This window comes from Hetaerina americana, unplaced genomic scaffold (genome assembly GCF_022747635.1).
Source record: "Hetaerina americana unplaced genomic scaffold, ioHetAmer1.1.p SCAF_1, whole genome shotgun sequence".
Lineage (NCBI taxonomy): Eukaryota > Metazoa > Arthropoda > Insecta > Odonata > Calopterygidae > Hetaerina > Hetaerina americana.
The window spans coordinates 27,244,806-27,260,682 of NW_027286069.1; the positions used below are offsets into that span (position 1 = coordinate 27,244,806).

Genomic DNA, 15,877 nt, shown 5'->3' on the forward strand with positions numbered 1-15,877 from the left:
CATACATATACACAAATATAAGAAAGCAGCATTGTGAATGGTTTTAGGGAAACATTTTAACACTACAGGGCAGTAGTGAGTGCCACTAGTGACAGAAATTTAAACTCAGTCTCTCATCATCAGTACTTCAACCCTATGATTGGTTTACTGCAGCCCTTCAATTCTTCCCTATTTAGAGTTAATTCCCTCATCCTCTGATAGGTTCCCTGTTTTACATCCTTCTTAATTTGCCCTATGTACTTGTCTCTTGGCCTTCCTCACGCGATCTTTCCTTCTATTATGTTTCTAACTTATCCACTGTGCCTCACAGTATGTCTAATCCATCTAGTTCTTCTTTGCCGTAGAGCTCTCCATATGGTCCTTTCCTCTACCACTCATCTATACACTTCATCGTTCCCCACTTTGTCTGTCCATTAAATCTTCAGAGTTCTCCTCCAGCACCATGATTCAAATGCTTCTATTCTTCATTGGTCCACTTTTCCCATGTTCCAAGTCTAAGAATCATATGGGGCCATGCTCCACACGAAAGTTTTGATGAATTGCTTCCTTGTTTCCGGCCTTAGGTTTTTTGAACATATAATTGCCTCTTCTTCATGAATGCGTTCCTAGCTTGGGCTATTCTTCGCTTGATGTCAGTTGAACTTTTTCTATCCCATGCTATGAAGTTACCCAGGTAGATGAAGGATTCCACTAGCTCTAGTTTCGCCCCTCGAATTGTGATATCTGCATTCAGCTTCTCTCTTCCACACACAAGGATTTTAGTTTTCTTCTTGTTGATATTCATATTATAGTCCCCCAGTATTTGGTTCATATCACTTAAGAGTTTCTTGCAAGTCCTCTAGTATTTTCGCCACTATCGTGATGTCATCTGCAAACTGCAGCATGCTGATTTCTTCTATATTTACCTTGACTTCTTCCATACCCAATTCTTGCATTTCTTTTATTAACTCTTCCAGGTATACGTTGAATATTGCTGGCAAGACATTGCATCTTTGTCTCACTCCTTTGTTTATTTTGGCTACTTTTTTCCTTCATTTTTTGTTTGCATTGTTATAACCTGATTCTTGTAGAGGTTATGGATAATTCTTCTGCCATTGAGGTCCAATCCAAGTGCTCTCAGTTTTTCCTGAATACGAATTGGTTTTCTGAGAGGTTTCCTTCTGTTCTTTGGTTAATTATCCAAGTTAGGTTTTTTGATGCTTGAGTCACCAGGCTCAATGTTCTGTGTTCTTTGCATTTATCTGTTTTCAGTTTCTTTGGTAATGCAATGATTATACTTTTCTCGAAGACTTCTAATCTCTTTCCGCTGTCATAGATATCTTTGATTATTCCTTAGAGGGCATCTTTCGCTATGACTCCGAGTTCCTTGATTATTTCTCCGTTTATTATGCCAACTCTGGTGCCTTGTTGTTTCTCACGTCTGCCACGGCTCTCTCAAATTTGCTTTGAAATATCTGTGGACCCTGACCGTCTTTACCCATCACGCTTCCATCATTAATTAAACCATCTTCTAGCGGTTTAGAAGCTTGAAGGAGTACTTCAATGAAATCTTTCTATCTTTCCTTTATTTCTTCATCATTTATTAGTATTTTTCCATTAGCGGCTCGAATGTTTTACAATTTTGTTTTTCTTCCCCTGAATCACCTCTTCACTAGTTTATAAGCCATCTTGCTATTTCCCTTTTTCATATTGTCAATTTCCTCGCAGCAGCTTTCTATCCTTTCTACCTTTGCCTCCTTGCACTCTCTTATCACCTGGTTCCGCAGCTGTTTATAGAGGCCTTCTTCACTCACATTTCTTGCATTATTTTATTTTTTCTTTCATCTATGAGACCTCTTATTTGAGCTGTTATCCATGGCTTCTTAGATAATTCCACCTTACAAGGAGCTCATCTGGAGATTTGGGAATTATATTCTTTACTTCTTACATCAATTGTCAGGGGTGGTATTTTCATCATTTCCTTCTACTTCCCTTTTGATGGTCGTGCTGAACCATATGGCCATGTGGTTTCAACTGGCTTGTTGTGTCTCTTTCTCCATCTTCTTGTGTCCCAGTGTTCTGTCCATGATCACCAGGTTGTGATCGCTATTTATATCTGTACCGGGGTAGCTCTGACACTTCTTAACTTGGTTCTTGTATCTCTTCCACACAAGCATGTAGTCAATTTGGTATTGTGCTTTGTCTCCAGGCATCTTTCATGTGTATCTTTTTCTTGGATATTGATCGAAGATGGTATTTGCCACTATTATGTTTTTCTTGTTGCAGAATCTACCTGTCTCTCTTTCGCTGCCTTTCGTTTGCCCAATCCGGATCCCATGCTACTTCCCTCTCACCCCTTGCCGGCCACAGCATTCATATGTCCCATTACTGAGGTTTTCCTTCCCTTAGATCCTAGAACCTCTTCCAGTTATTCATATACTTCCTCTATTTCCTCATCTGAATGGCTGGATGTCGGCATATACATACACCTGTACTATCACTGTATCAGTAGGTTCTGCCTATAACTTTATCATCCATATCCTTTCATTTTATTGCCACATGATATAATTTTCCTTGCCTATTTCTTCGTGATTGTACAGATATTCACATCACTGCATGATTGTGGTGGGATTATAAAAGCAATAAAATTGAATGTACTGAATATTCTACACAACAACATATGGCTTGAGAGCAAGTTAAGGATTCTACAATATGTAACTGTTGAAGGAAGGCAGGATTTTATGTGGTTGTGATACATTAATTCCAATTGATGTTGTGATTGTGATGATACTATAGTCAAAGATTTCAATTAAGCATGTAAAAGCGAAAATTTTCCTATTCCTGCTACATACATTTTCCAGCTACACTTTTTCTGGGGTCCCTAGAAAAGTGCAAATAAGGGGTTTTTCTGTATTTTTTAATAACTGCACATACACACAATTATAGCACTCAATTAGCACACAAAATATCTGGGGTTCTCCAGAAGATACACAATAGAAATGAAACCTCCAAGCATTGGGCTACGGAATAAAAAATTATAAAAAAATACATCCTATGATCATTGTCAATGGGAGAAAACTAACTTAAAATTGGAGAAAAATGCTTTCTTTTGCAGAGGATTTTTGAATCCATATCTTTCTGTTATTACACTATTTTATCATATTTTATTTTCCTCTATACTTAAACTTCTATTCATTCTTCCTTAAATCTAAATCATGGATTCTTATTAACAAGTTTCATTCTGGTCTATTATCTTTTTGGTATAGCAACCATTTTATTTTCCTTTGACTTCATAGAATTTTATTTCATTAAGAATTTTAAAATTTCCTTTCTAACGAATTGCTGCAAAAAATACTTACAATTTTCCATCACATTTATCTAATGTAATCTCTTATATACATTAAATTCTTTAAAATACTTACAAGAAAGCTTAATGTTCAACAGAAATATTCTGTAATATATTTTGAGTTTTCTTTGACCAACGTTTTGATGCACTTCTTTAAAGGGGTTTTCCATTCTGTTTTATTGGCAGATGTGAATGTGTCATACATAACTCTTTCATCATTTACAGAGTTGATTTTTTTAACATGTAAACTTCATATTTTCTCAAGTTTCTCAACATTTTCTTTAATCTTTGGTATCAATAAATTCCTTCAATTCTGCTGCAATTTACAAACATCACCCACAATAGAACTAATCACCAAAACTGGGGCATACCTGGGAGCCAAAGTTCTGAAGACCAACAGGAGCTGGTGCCGACTGGGAAGGCCCGAATCCTTGAGCAAGGCCAAATTGGGATGAGGCTGCAGCTGCTACCACAGCGGCTGCTGCTGTTTGGTGCAGTTGAGCTGCCTGCCCGAGTCCTGAGCTGCCGGGCTGGTAGAAGCCCGTCTGGCCTCCTGCAAACAGAGTAAAGTGTCGACCCAAAGGGTGCAACGCAAAAACCTTATTAGGTTTGTGTGCCCATTGCATCTTCTTGCACACGTGATTTTCAGCTTGCTTCCTTGTGGTCATGTGCAGCCATGTCTCCATTTCAGCTTTCTTAGGCAAACCCTGTTACTGCATTCCTTCCAGCATTCCATGTGCAGGTTCATTGCCAAAATTCCTCCTCGGTGAATCATGCTTGAGTAATCTTTCATTATTGCTAATGACCACAAGGACATTGGTCAAGCTTTCACACTTCCCCTTTTTCATAATTTTCATAAATTGTTGTAGTAAATGGTGGTCAACTAATATTATGAAAGATTTATCATAAAATGTGGCACAGTACAAAAATTTCGGGTTTTGAAGAAACAAAAAACTATTCATTCACAAGAGTTTTGCCCAGATAGAGCATTGAAAACATCAATTACGAGCCAACCCAACATTTTTTCTTCAAAAAGGCCTTAAAAAATTCAGCCCTTGGAATTTACTGTATTTCTTGGCTCATAAGACACACTGGTGCATAAGACACCAGTACATTAAGTGAATAAAAACGTATGAACACTTTTTTTAACACTTCAGTTTTTCTTTCCAATTATATGAATTCTTCTCTAGCATCATTGATTGGACAAATTATTTCCTGAATTTTCTTTAATCATTACAACATTATTTCATGTTGTGTCGTTCGCCTTGGGGTAAGTGACTGTGAACAGTCTTACCCCTATCTCCTTCCTTTGTGACTCATAAGGTGAATTTATTCTTGTGTTGTTTTTCAATATGAGAAATGCTATTCTGATTACTGAATGGAAAAGGAATGAAGCAGGGTCCAATTTCCGTTTCCTTGTTAAAAGGCAAACATTTTTTTACTTTATATTATTTCTTATTTCCATTTCAAAAGATTTTATTGGTCTGGATAAATGATGTTATTTAGCATTTGTCACTACAGAACTAATTTTTGCTAAGTTTATGCATTTTTTTTCACATGTGCATTTCACATTTAATCACCTAATACAGCACACCTTTGCCACTAAGGACCAGTTAAATCCAGACATTCACTGAGATGGCTGCACTGTAGTAGTTTACCAAAAAATAAGTTTTGCTTGCAAGTTTCTCTGGATATGAATTAAAACCAGATATAATCATTAATACTTTTTCCAGTAGTATTTTAGATTATGAATTACCAGGGCTACTAGAGCAAATCATTAATTTGTTCATTCAAATGCTGCACATTGCTTGGTCATAGGACATTTTTTTAGAGATGGCCAGTTCCCTTGCATTTGCTTTTGTCATTTCTGAAGAAAATACCAAATTACTTTGAGTTCTTCCGGCATTAAAATGGATATCAGACTTATGAAAAATGATAATTGGACTCGTTATATTTCTTGGCATTTTTTGATATCGTTAAGAATCAATGTACGTCACATTGATCACAAGAATGAAAACAAATGCTATAATGGCATTATTCATTGGTTAACAGTAGTTAACTAGGTTAACTATTAAATCATGCCGCCTTTGATAAAATCTAGTGGAATTTGTCATTAACCATATCATGCTGTCAATAGAAAACCACCATCTATAATATTCTTAAATATTACAACAAGGTAAGTTGTGTTTCATCTGTAGATCGTATGATTTAATCATACCAGACAACATAATTAACTGAGCATTGCATCAAAGCTACTAAAATTTACAAAATAAAATATAATAATTTTTTTAAGTTAAACAGGAATTTATTGAATAAAAAGCTTATTTATTCACTTAATACATGCAAATAGATCAAATAAATAAAATATTATTGATCAAGTAGTTTATAAGACATTATCAAAGTTAATTGAAGTTACTTAAGAATTAATAAGATAATTTCTGAGATCATTCTGCAATGCATTTTATTCAAATGGGATTTTTTTCAACTTGGTATAAGATGCTATACACTTGAGGCTTTCTGTCCAAAATATGTCATTGGTGATTAAACTCACACAATAATAATGTTGAAAAAAACAAAATGGGGTTTCAATGCAACAATTTCAGAGTGTAAAAATCATTCACCTTGACTGGGATTCGAACCCAGATCCCTCAATATCCGGTCGAGTACTTTAGCCACTTAAGCTACCGAGGCGTCTTCTTAAACTCTGAAATTTTGGGGCTTTTAAAGGAACAAGATGTTGTGACGAAATACCGTACATACAATGTCACAGGCATTCGTAGTCGTGCGCGAGGCGCCACAGTCCACGAGGTTAAAGCCAACTTTAAACACTTGTATGACTCCGTTAAAAGTTACTGTTGCGGCATCTCCCGCTGTTTCTTTGGAATTTGTCAAAATGGGGTTTTTTATACCTGTCAAATCTAGAGTTGATCCAGATCTCTAGTCCCATACAGTTAAATTAAATGTGAGTTTACTGACACAGTATTTTTTTACTAAAATTTGTACCATTTCTATAAAGTTATGGTGAATGCCCAAGAATATCAATTAAGTACGCCTACATATGTCCAAATAATGGTTAACTAGTGGTTACATCCAATTACGGTGTTATAAACACAGTATGGTGATTTTAGACAAATTTTGGACAACAAATCTCAATTCCCATTGTTGAACTGTACGTGATGACTCTAGCTGATAGCTGCCTCCGATAGTCATAAAGAAGATTAACTAAAACATGCCTGAAAAGTTAAAATATGTCTCTTATAATACTGATTTATTTTGAGAATTAAATCAGCTGTCAAATAATGCATCCAGTATTAACCGTTTAGTTTTTTGAAGATGTTAATTCTACACTAATGCTGAATGTGATGACCATTTTGATTAAGAAAGGTTGGCTTCAACTCAATCATTTATTAAATATTTGTTAAGAAAAACCCTATGTCTTTGTTCAAGACTGACAAATACTCATATGACTCTTACTAATACTCTTCTGAGGTCTCAGGCATAACTTTAAAGAATTTACACAACATATTTAAGATTGAAGAAGTATCTTTGTAATTCCATACAACCTTTATTAAAATACAACCTAGATTTCAACATTGGACATCATTATCAAGTAGTTCCTATAGAAGACAACCCATACCTTCAGGGTGGGGGAGGTAGCTGAGCGGAGTCAAAGGGAAAGGGAGGGTGAGTGGGATAAAAGAAGGTCATGAGTGTTGGATGTAGATAGGAGGGAAAGGAAAGAGAAGTGTAGCCTGCAGTGTCCATTGTTGGCTGCTGTATTTTAATTCAGTTCTTGTGGAATTACAAAGTTACTCCATTCATTTTAAATACTTCTAAGAACTAATTAACTTTTGCATTGTTGTTCCATCAATGAAAAATAAAAAATTGACAGTATCTCAATGCTTTGAATATTAGTATGCTGCAGTGGCTACTTACCAGCCGAAGTTGAGTAAAAAGACGTCGGAGGCTGGATTGGAGGTGGAACGACAGTGCTTTGAACAGGGCCAGGACGCTGTACCATCTGTGAGCCAGCTGACAAGAAACTGTGGTTCAACACTGCCTGACCCTGGTCATTATATTGGATGTACAGCTGCAATAAAAATGACAGAACTAACAGGACCTAGTTGATATAGAAACATTCCACTCTATAGATAAAATCAAAGGATTACATGCGATACAAAATATTTAAATAATATAGCATGTGCTTTCCAGGCATAACAACTGAATGCATTTTATATTGATTAGATTGATATTTAACAGCAAAAATAAAAATTATTTATTCATGCTTCAGATTTTCATATACACAGCTATTGCGGAGAACAGGTAATTTTGTGTACATGATTATGATATAACATGCCATCATCTTATTTATAAATGTATCCTACATTATTAGACATTTAAATTCCAATAATTTTCTTTTAAACATTTTTTAAGTCTTCACATTAATAGATTTATTCCTGGATCTCTTACAAGAGATAATATCATCATCATCTTCAAAAGGCAGAGCCTAATCGTTGTAGCCATTGCCGTTCTTTTCAGTTCACTGTAGGTTGCTACACTCATTAATTAAAAATTGAAAATTTTCCAAATATTTTAAATTAATTATGATATTCCACCATATCACGCCTGAAACGTCACTTTTAATGCTACTCTCATATTACGTTTAGATTTCTTTCTTGGTCTTTCCCTTCCTTTTTTCCTATTATTTTCCTCCCCATCATATTTTCCAGGAAGCTGCTGGAATATGTCCAACAAGCTGCTGGAAAGTCTGAGAATATGTCCAACATATTTAATTTTCCTTTTCTCATCTCTTTTACTAATTACTTTCTTCTTTAGTGTCTCTCAATATGTCTATGTTGCTTTTCTTGTCCATTCATCTTGTTCTTGTTTTTCTCCTCCAAATTCATATTTCCAGTGCTTCCAGCTAAGCCTCTTCCCTCTCCCAATGCCCAAGTTTCACATCCATAAAATAATGCACTCCAAATAAAACATTTGCAAGGATCTCAATTTCATGTATTTGTTTCATAAAAGATTCTTTTTATTTTCATAAGCCTTCTTTGCCAAGGCTATCCTTATTTTCACTGCAAAGGTGGATCTGTTATCTCTTGTGATTATACTCCCAAGATAGCAGAACTATTTTACTTGGCTTATCATTGATTCCTCTATCATTATATTTATAGGGAGTTCAATCCTGTTTCTAGAAACTATCATATCTTTGGTTTTATTCACATTTATTTTCAGTTTCCATTTATTCAAAGCTATGGGCAGGGTTTTGAGTATTCTATTCATATCTATGGCTGATTCTGCCTGGGCCAATACATCATCTGCAAACCTAATGCAGTGTATCTTTCTGCCGTTTGTTTTCTCCTTGATTGTCTTTATAGCTTCTTCAATATGTTTAATAGATATGGCAAAATAGGACATCCTTGTCTTACTGCTTTTCTATTTTTGCTTCTTTCTTATATCCCCTTAATTCTATGAAGTGCTTTGGTTCTGGTAGAGCTGAAATATGAGCTTCCTCTCTTTGTACTATATTCCTTTTCTCCTCATGGTTTCAAACATAAGTTTCCAATCTACAGTATCAAAGGCTTTTTTCATATCAATAATATGGAAAACTTTCCTGCTCATTTCTAGCATTCTCTCAAGGATCAAGCGTAGTGCCAGTAAAGCGTCTCTTGTTCCTATACCTTCCTGGAAGCCAAATTGATCATCTTCAACATTTTCCTCCACTTCCTTTTAGATTCTGTTCCCTATTATAAGTAAAAAGAACCTTGGAAGCATGTGACAGAATAGCCATTGTCCAGTAGTTCACGCATTCACTTGCTTTCCCTGCTTTTGGTATCATAATATTTTGCTTTTTAACTAAGTCGTCAGGTATTTCCCCATTTTCATAACATTAACGCCCTATTTTACAGGGTCTTTCTGTCATCATATTTCCAACGTTTTTAATATTTCAGCTGCTACAGAATCCACACCCATAGTTTTCCCAGCATTTAGCTTTTGAAAGTCATGCTGAAATCCTCTCTTAGTGCTTTTTGCTTAGGGCCCACTTTTTGTTCCTGCTTTTTCTTTGCTTTCAATATTATTTTATCTTATAGCTATATCTTTGCTATGGTATAGCTACTCCCTGCATTCTTTCCATCATTCACACTTCTTCATTATCTGCCAACAACCTCCCTCTTTGCTATTAATCACTCTTGACCTTATTCTCGGTTGATATTGTAGAGCTTTGATTTTCTGATTGGCTAAATCTTGTTTTCCAGCTTGAATTTTATCTTCTATTTCCTCCACCTCTCTTTTCCTTATCTACATTCGTCTGTTATCTTATTCTTTACTCTCCTGTATTCGTCCATATTCTTCTTCGCTCTGAACTTATTTCTCTTCTCAATTAGATTTAAAATTTTCTCTGTCATCCAAGGTTTCCGAGCTTCAAGCTTCTTACTACCAAGGACTTTATCTGCCACTTCTACTATTCCCTTTGTCATTTCATTCTACTTTACTCTTTCTTCCCATTTCTCAGCTATTTCATTTGACTCCTCCTCAAATTTCCCCCTTCAGTTTTTCCAGTGGCCATTTCTTCTTAACTGCCCTTCTATAACAATTTAAATGCATGATATGAAAAACATGCTTAGTGAAAAAAGATATGATAAATCATTATCAATACCACTTTATAATAACCGAAGATAATAATGTGAACTTTATATAGAGAGTATATTAAGAGTGAATAATACAATATTACCATATTTCTTTCTATAATGGCACAAAAGCTCATTTTCAATGCTTATTTCCATCTTCTATAAAATAATTGATGGATGGTGGGTATCACAGAAAATAAACCAACCATTTCTTTTAAGGATTACTCTAACTTTATAGGCTATAACTGTACTCTCTACAAATTTCTCATGCAATTTAGATTAAATATATAATGTATTAGAAGATAAGTTACTTAATTGGTGGAAATTGTGTAGAAAAATATATTAAGCTTTTAAGTTTCAGGTAAAAAATAAAATTGTTAAAACAATGCACCAGTTTTTTATCATAATGGTATGTAATTGAAAACTGCAACTAGTGCAAACATATTTATTACTTATAAGACAAACCCTTGATATTTAATTCCACAAAAATTTGTAAAATAATGTTGACAGAAAAACATACTTGTGATGGCTGCGGGGCAGATGGAATTCCAGACCCAAGTGTCCCTGCTCCACCATAGTGACCACCGGCACCCTTGGACCCAACTGCCCCAGGTGGTCCTCCTTGTGATGGCGGTGGCTGCTGTGGACCAGCACCAGCACCACCTCCACCACCTCCTTGTCCACTATTAGTACCCTGTCCTTGAGATGGTGGTGGTTTCATAGCAGCCAGAGAATTTGTAGGGGGTGTAGTAATTAGGACAGCGGTGGGTGCCTGTGGAGGCGTAGTTCCCCCCACATGGTGCCCAGAACCACCATATGGGGCTGCTACACCAGCTGCTGCAGCTGCTGCTGCCTGTGGACAATTCAGTTTATTGTAACAAAACACTCAAATTGCAAAAACTAAAAATTGCACAGGTAAGACTCAAATTATTGGATAATTAATTCTCAATATACTAAGACTCAATATATTTTTATTTAAAGCAGATTTCACACACATTTTTTGCAGAATTTGATGCTTGTTTGGCAAATTAAGTTTTTGTTTCAATGAAATTTCATTGCTAGGCATCATTTCAATTATTAAGAAAAATTATAATTCTTCTGCATGATTAGTTCTAAATATTCATGAAAAAGGCTGTGTGACATGACTGGGACCACTTTATTGCACTGAAAATAGCTGCTCAATAAATCTAGATTAACAAAGCAGTTAAATGAACTTCAGTACTTCAATTATATGTTTCCAGCAGAAAATTATATTTAACTTTCCTGACCACAGTTACAATTCAACTGATTTATGAAGAACTTTTTACAGTGGAAATTTCATTTAATGTTTGATGGGTATGAAGCATTTTGTAACTCATAGATTCATCCCTTGAATTGAGAGTTTAAATGTTTAAAACCAAACGGTTGTTAACTAATAAAATATTATTATGATTGGAAATTACAATTTAAGTACTTACTAATGGAAAGGTAAGCATCCCGTACTAAGAATTTTCATAACAAGATAGGACTATTGGAGATCTCTTTTTTATTTTTACTTACTCCAAATGTAGAAGAAAAATATTTTTTTCATGCAAAAATGTTTTACCTTGGGATTTCATGGTATTATTCATTTTGGGGTATCCCTGAACACGCTATAGCCATTTTCCAAATGTCTACTGCCTGTAGATTTTCAATTAAGAAGTCTGTTCAAAACTTACCTAACTCTTTTACTAAAAATATACTTCACTCACACACTTTTGGTCAGGGTTCCCTTCAAAGCGGCCTCCTCCCCAACGTATAGACTTATCTTAACGGTGTTTCCACTTTTTGAAACAATCCTGGAATGCTTCTTCCGGTATGCTCATTAGCCTCTCCGTCAAAATTTTCTCTATCTCTGGAATAATGGCAAATCTTTTTCCTTAGAGCAGAGTTTGGGGAACAGGAAAAAGTCACATGGGTGGGTAGGGAAGCACAGCAGTTCACTATGTGACCAAAACCTTGAGTCCTGAGAGACAAATGAGCTGGCATGTTGCTGTGGTGAAAAAGCCACTTGCCTCTCCTCCAATGTTCAGGACATTTTCGCCTGATTCTCATAGGTATTTCATAAACCCTAGGCAGAACTCCATGTAGACTGTCAGGCCTTTAGGTAGGTAATCATGATGCACAACCCCCCTTAAATTGAAAAAAAAGTCAAGATCACCTTGACATTCAAGCAAACTTGTGGAGCTTTTTTGGGGCGGAATCTTTCACCAATCCACATTGTGAAGATTGCACTTTTGTTTCCATGCCATATCCATAAACCCATGACTCATTTATTGGTAGGATGATCCTGGACAAGAACGTTTCATCCTCTTCAGCTTTTGGTGGCGACATGATGCTTCCTAAATTTTTCAGTTAGAATTTCATGGCATGAACCAATGGAGTAGATACACTCGTCTGCAAGTCCCTTGACAGTCAAACATCGATTTGCATGAACGAGGTTGCTCCCTTTCTCGATGTGAGGGGGTCAACAGTTGTTGCTATGGTCTCCTGGAATGCTCATTGTCTTTCACTGATTGCCACCCCTTTTTGAACTGGGTAAACCACTCATGACATGTGGTATGTTTCATAGTATCCTCACCATAAGCCTTGGTAACCAACACAAAATTTTCCAGGAAGGATTTTCAGAGTTTCAGACAGAATTTCAGAGAACAACGCTGCTCCTTCAAAGTGCTCACTTCTGCCGATCTGATTTTTTGCCACACTCCATGGATATCCCTTCATAAAAATGGCTGTAACTAATCAACGAAACAAGATATCAACAAAGTGGTTGAAGGCAGTTATCCGGGAAGTTTCCTTGGACACTTTCAAGTGGATTAAGAGACAACCAACTATAGACGCGGCATTAAAAAGTTCAATAAGTTTTTTAACAGACCCCATACTCTTTTATTCATTTGTCCTCTCGTAACCCCTACACAGAATCTGACTTCTTAATGTTACTAGCAAATTCAAGTAGAACTTAGGAAATGGGCTGGATAAAATACCAGCTAAAATGATCCATTCCAGTTTAGAAAATATTAAATCACTAATTCCTATGGATGAATCTACGATTCATTGTGTTTTCCTTTCGCAGTTAAAAGCATCTAAGGTTATACCTGTTTATAAAAATTAAGGCTGTTCCAAATTGATCTGAATATTTATAGACCTTTTCCAGTTTTTTAGCAATGGAAAGTACTTATTTCAGCCACTTTATAAGGGTGAAATAATAAATTTATCACAATATCACAGAACATTCATCAAGTGAATAGCAAACATATTTTCCTTGTAAAGCTAAACCAATAATGCATCCAGGAAAAACAAATTCTTGACAAAAGACAAATATTAACAATGAATTACTGATATGGATTCCTATTAATCATATTATACACATTAAAATAATGGTGTAGATATTAAACAACTAATTTTTTGCATAGTAAAACTGAGTATTTGCCGACTAACAGGAGAATTAGGAATACTCTAACAAATGGAAAATGTTAATTGGGAAACACAGATAGTACAAAAATGTTTAAATTAAAATATTATACACTATTAAACACTTTTGATTTTGTGAAATTATAAACTTTTAAGAAACCACAAGGATGTCAAACTTGAATGTTTTTAAAAGTATATCAAAGATTAAAAGCCTTTAATTATCCTTACGATTGGAATTGTATAAAACCTTTAAGGTGCTTTGAGAAATGAGTAGCACTGATAATCCACAAAACAAAACAGATAATCCGCACATGGATAACCAAGAGTTTACTGATTCTTCTTTAAATAATTTTGTCACCACTGAATGTATACGAATAAACAAATTGCATACACTTACTCCTAATATAGGAATAAAACTGATGAAAATGGCCTTGCATCATTTTCTTAGTTAAATAATCAACAATGTGTACGACTATCTTATTTGGAAAAAATGATATGTAATACCTGCAATCGATACTGAGAGAGTGAAGATGGATACATATCAGGTGCGGCAGTGGGTGGCGGCTGAGGATGAGGTGCAGCCTGATGCAGGTACATTGACTGGGGACTAAAGGCTGATGTCCCACCAATGCTCTGAGACAGACCGTAAGGACTAGGGAATTGAGGAAATTGAGAACGTGCTCCTCCTCCTAGCACCTTTAATGTAAAAAATTAAATTTATCAATTAGTATACAGTGAGACTTTTACTAGAAAATGTATACATATATATATATATATAATGATTCTGGATGATAATTCATCAGGTAACCAAACTGAATGACTAATCCGATTCACACAGAATGGGATGTTATCAATACATATCATTCTGCCCTGAATTAGATGGGCATTTTTTCATTATTTGAATGGTTAAAAATCACGAATTTTAATCACTACTAAAACATTCAAAACCAACAACCTTCAGAAAGCTAGGTTGGTGTGCACGTACTTATTTTAAATACATGATAATTTGACTTAATCCCATCATGATAATATCTGTAAACAAAAATGCAAACTAAACATGGCATGATGCCTGAATTTTGCACTCATTAACTCTTTAACACTGGTCAAGTTTTTGGTGGTAATATTAGTTCACACAATCATATGATTACACCTCAAAGCATTAGGGCCCTATTCTCTACAGCTATGACTGTGGAGAATTAACCAATGCTTCTGGTCATGATGTCATGACTATGCAAAAGCAAGTGATTTGATGTTTACATGGACGATTCACTTTGACATTCAGGTGACCACGCTTTTGGTGAAGATATGGGTAGGTTGGTTTTCCATCATGTGGGGACTAGTCCCCACAGGATGGAAAACCAACCTAGGACCGAATTTAACACACAAATACTATGCTAGCAGGAGGGGATGTTACTCTGCCAGCAATTCTTTAATTCTTTCCCAAAAGCGAGAGCGTGAAAACCCTAAATATTCCTTATGTTCAGTATTATCTTAAATTCAGGCCAAATATATGGTATGGAAACAGGTATGAACTGTTTCAAAATGCATGCCACAGAAATTTAGGAATAACACCTACCTGCCCATCAATAGGAAAAGTACCATACAATCCTCCCTGTGCAGGTATCTGTTGAGAGGAGTTGAAAATCACAGAAGGAGGAGAAGGAATGGCAGACATACTACCAAACTGAGCAGTTCCCCCTATAGTTGGCTGTTCAAAGAGACAATATTATTAAGCAAATTTTACAAATACCTCAACTACTTGAATAAAAAAAATCATTTAAAATTGTTACATATCAACAAATATAAGTATATGCTCTAATTTCTCCCACAAAATTTACAAGGAAAATTTATGATCCTTTTTAATGTCTCAAGAATATTCATAAGATTACATTTTCTATTTTCCCGCTATTAGCATCACTATAGGATAGAGTAAAGAAAATATTACATGCTATAACATTTACTCAAGTACATGTCTTTAAGAAAAGACTTTTATGGTTTTGTTTCATAGTAACACACTTAAAAAAGACAAGGAAAGCAGCATTGTGAACGGTTTTACAGAAAAATTTTAACTCGGCAGGGCAGTACAGAGTGCCACTAGTGATCGACATTAAACTATTTATAACTTCTCATCTCAATCTGCCAGGGACAGATTCATGCTATGAAATGAATATATCGTGTGACCAGGAGTCAGCTACGTAATTTATGCATAGTACGGACACCTGCATAAGACTATACATTTTACGAGAGAGAAGCTTCAGCCACTAGTAGTTGGTAAATCAAAGAGCCCTAGAAACTTCCATTATGTAAAATCAATGTCTACCAGATACACAGTAAATTCAAAAGCATGAATATATTTGAGGATCAACTTCATGTCCTAATGCTAAAATTGGATCTCTGAAAAGGGAAACTCGACGGCTTATTGATCAGGGTGCAGCCCATCCACCGAGTGTACACTTAAGAAATCTACAGTTAAACTTTTTTCCAGCAA

General features: G+C 35.4%; 1 protein-coding gene across 6 annotated transcripts in view; it reads right to left on the reverse strand.

The window, feature by feature from the left end:
- LOC139690065 (uncharacterized) overlaps positions 1 to 15,877 on the reverse strand; it is a 138,944-nt gene that overhangs the window by 16,336 nt on the left and 106,731 nt on the right. For all 6 annotated transcript variants that reach the window (XM_071587300.1, XM_071587289.1, XM_071587280.1 and 3 more), the window contains exons 27-31: positions 14,966 to 15,097; positions 13,894 to 14,085; positions 10,481 to 10,813; positions 7,262 to 7,415; positions 3,697 to 3,878 (exon numbers count right to left, since the gene is read on the reverse strand). In XM_071587300.1, coding sequence (XP_071443401.1) covers positions 3,697 to 3,878; positions 7,262 to 7,415; positions 10,481 to 10,813; positions 13,894 to 14,085; positions 14,966 to 15,097 — 993 coding nt within the window. The remainder of the gene's footprint in view (positions 1 to 3,696; positions 3,879 to 7,261; positions 7,416 to 10,480; positions 10,814 to 13,893; positions 14,086 to 14,965; positions 15,098 to 15,877) is intronic.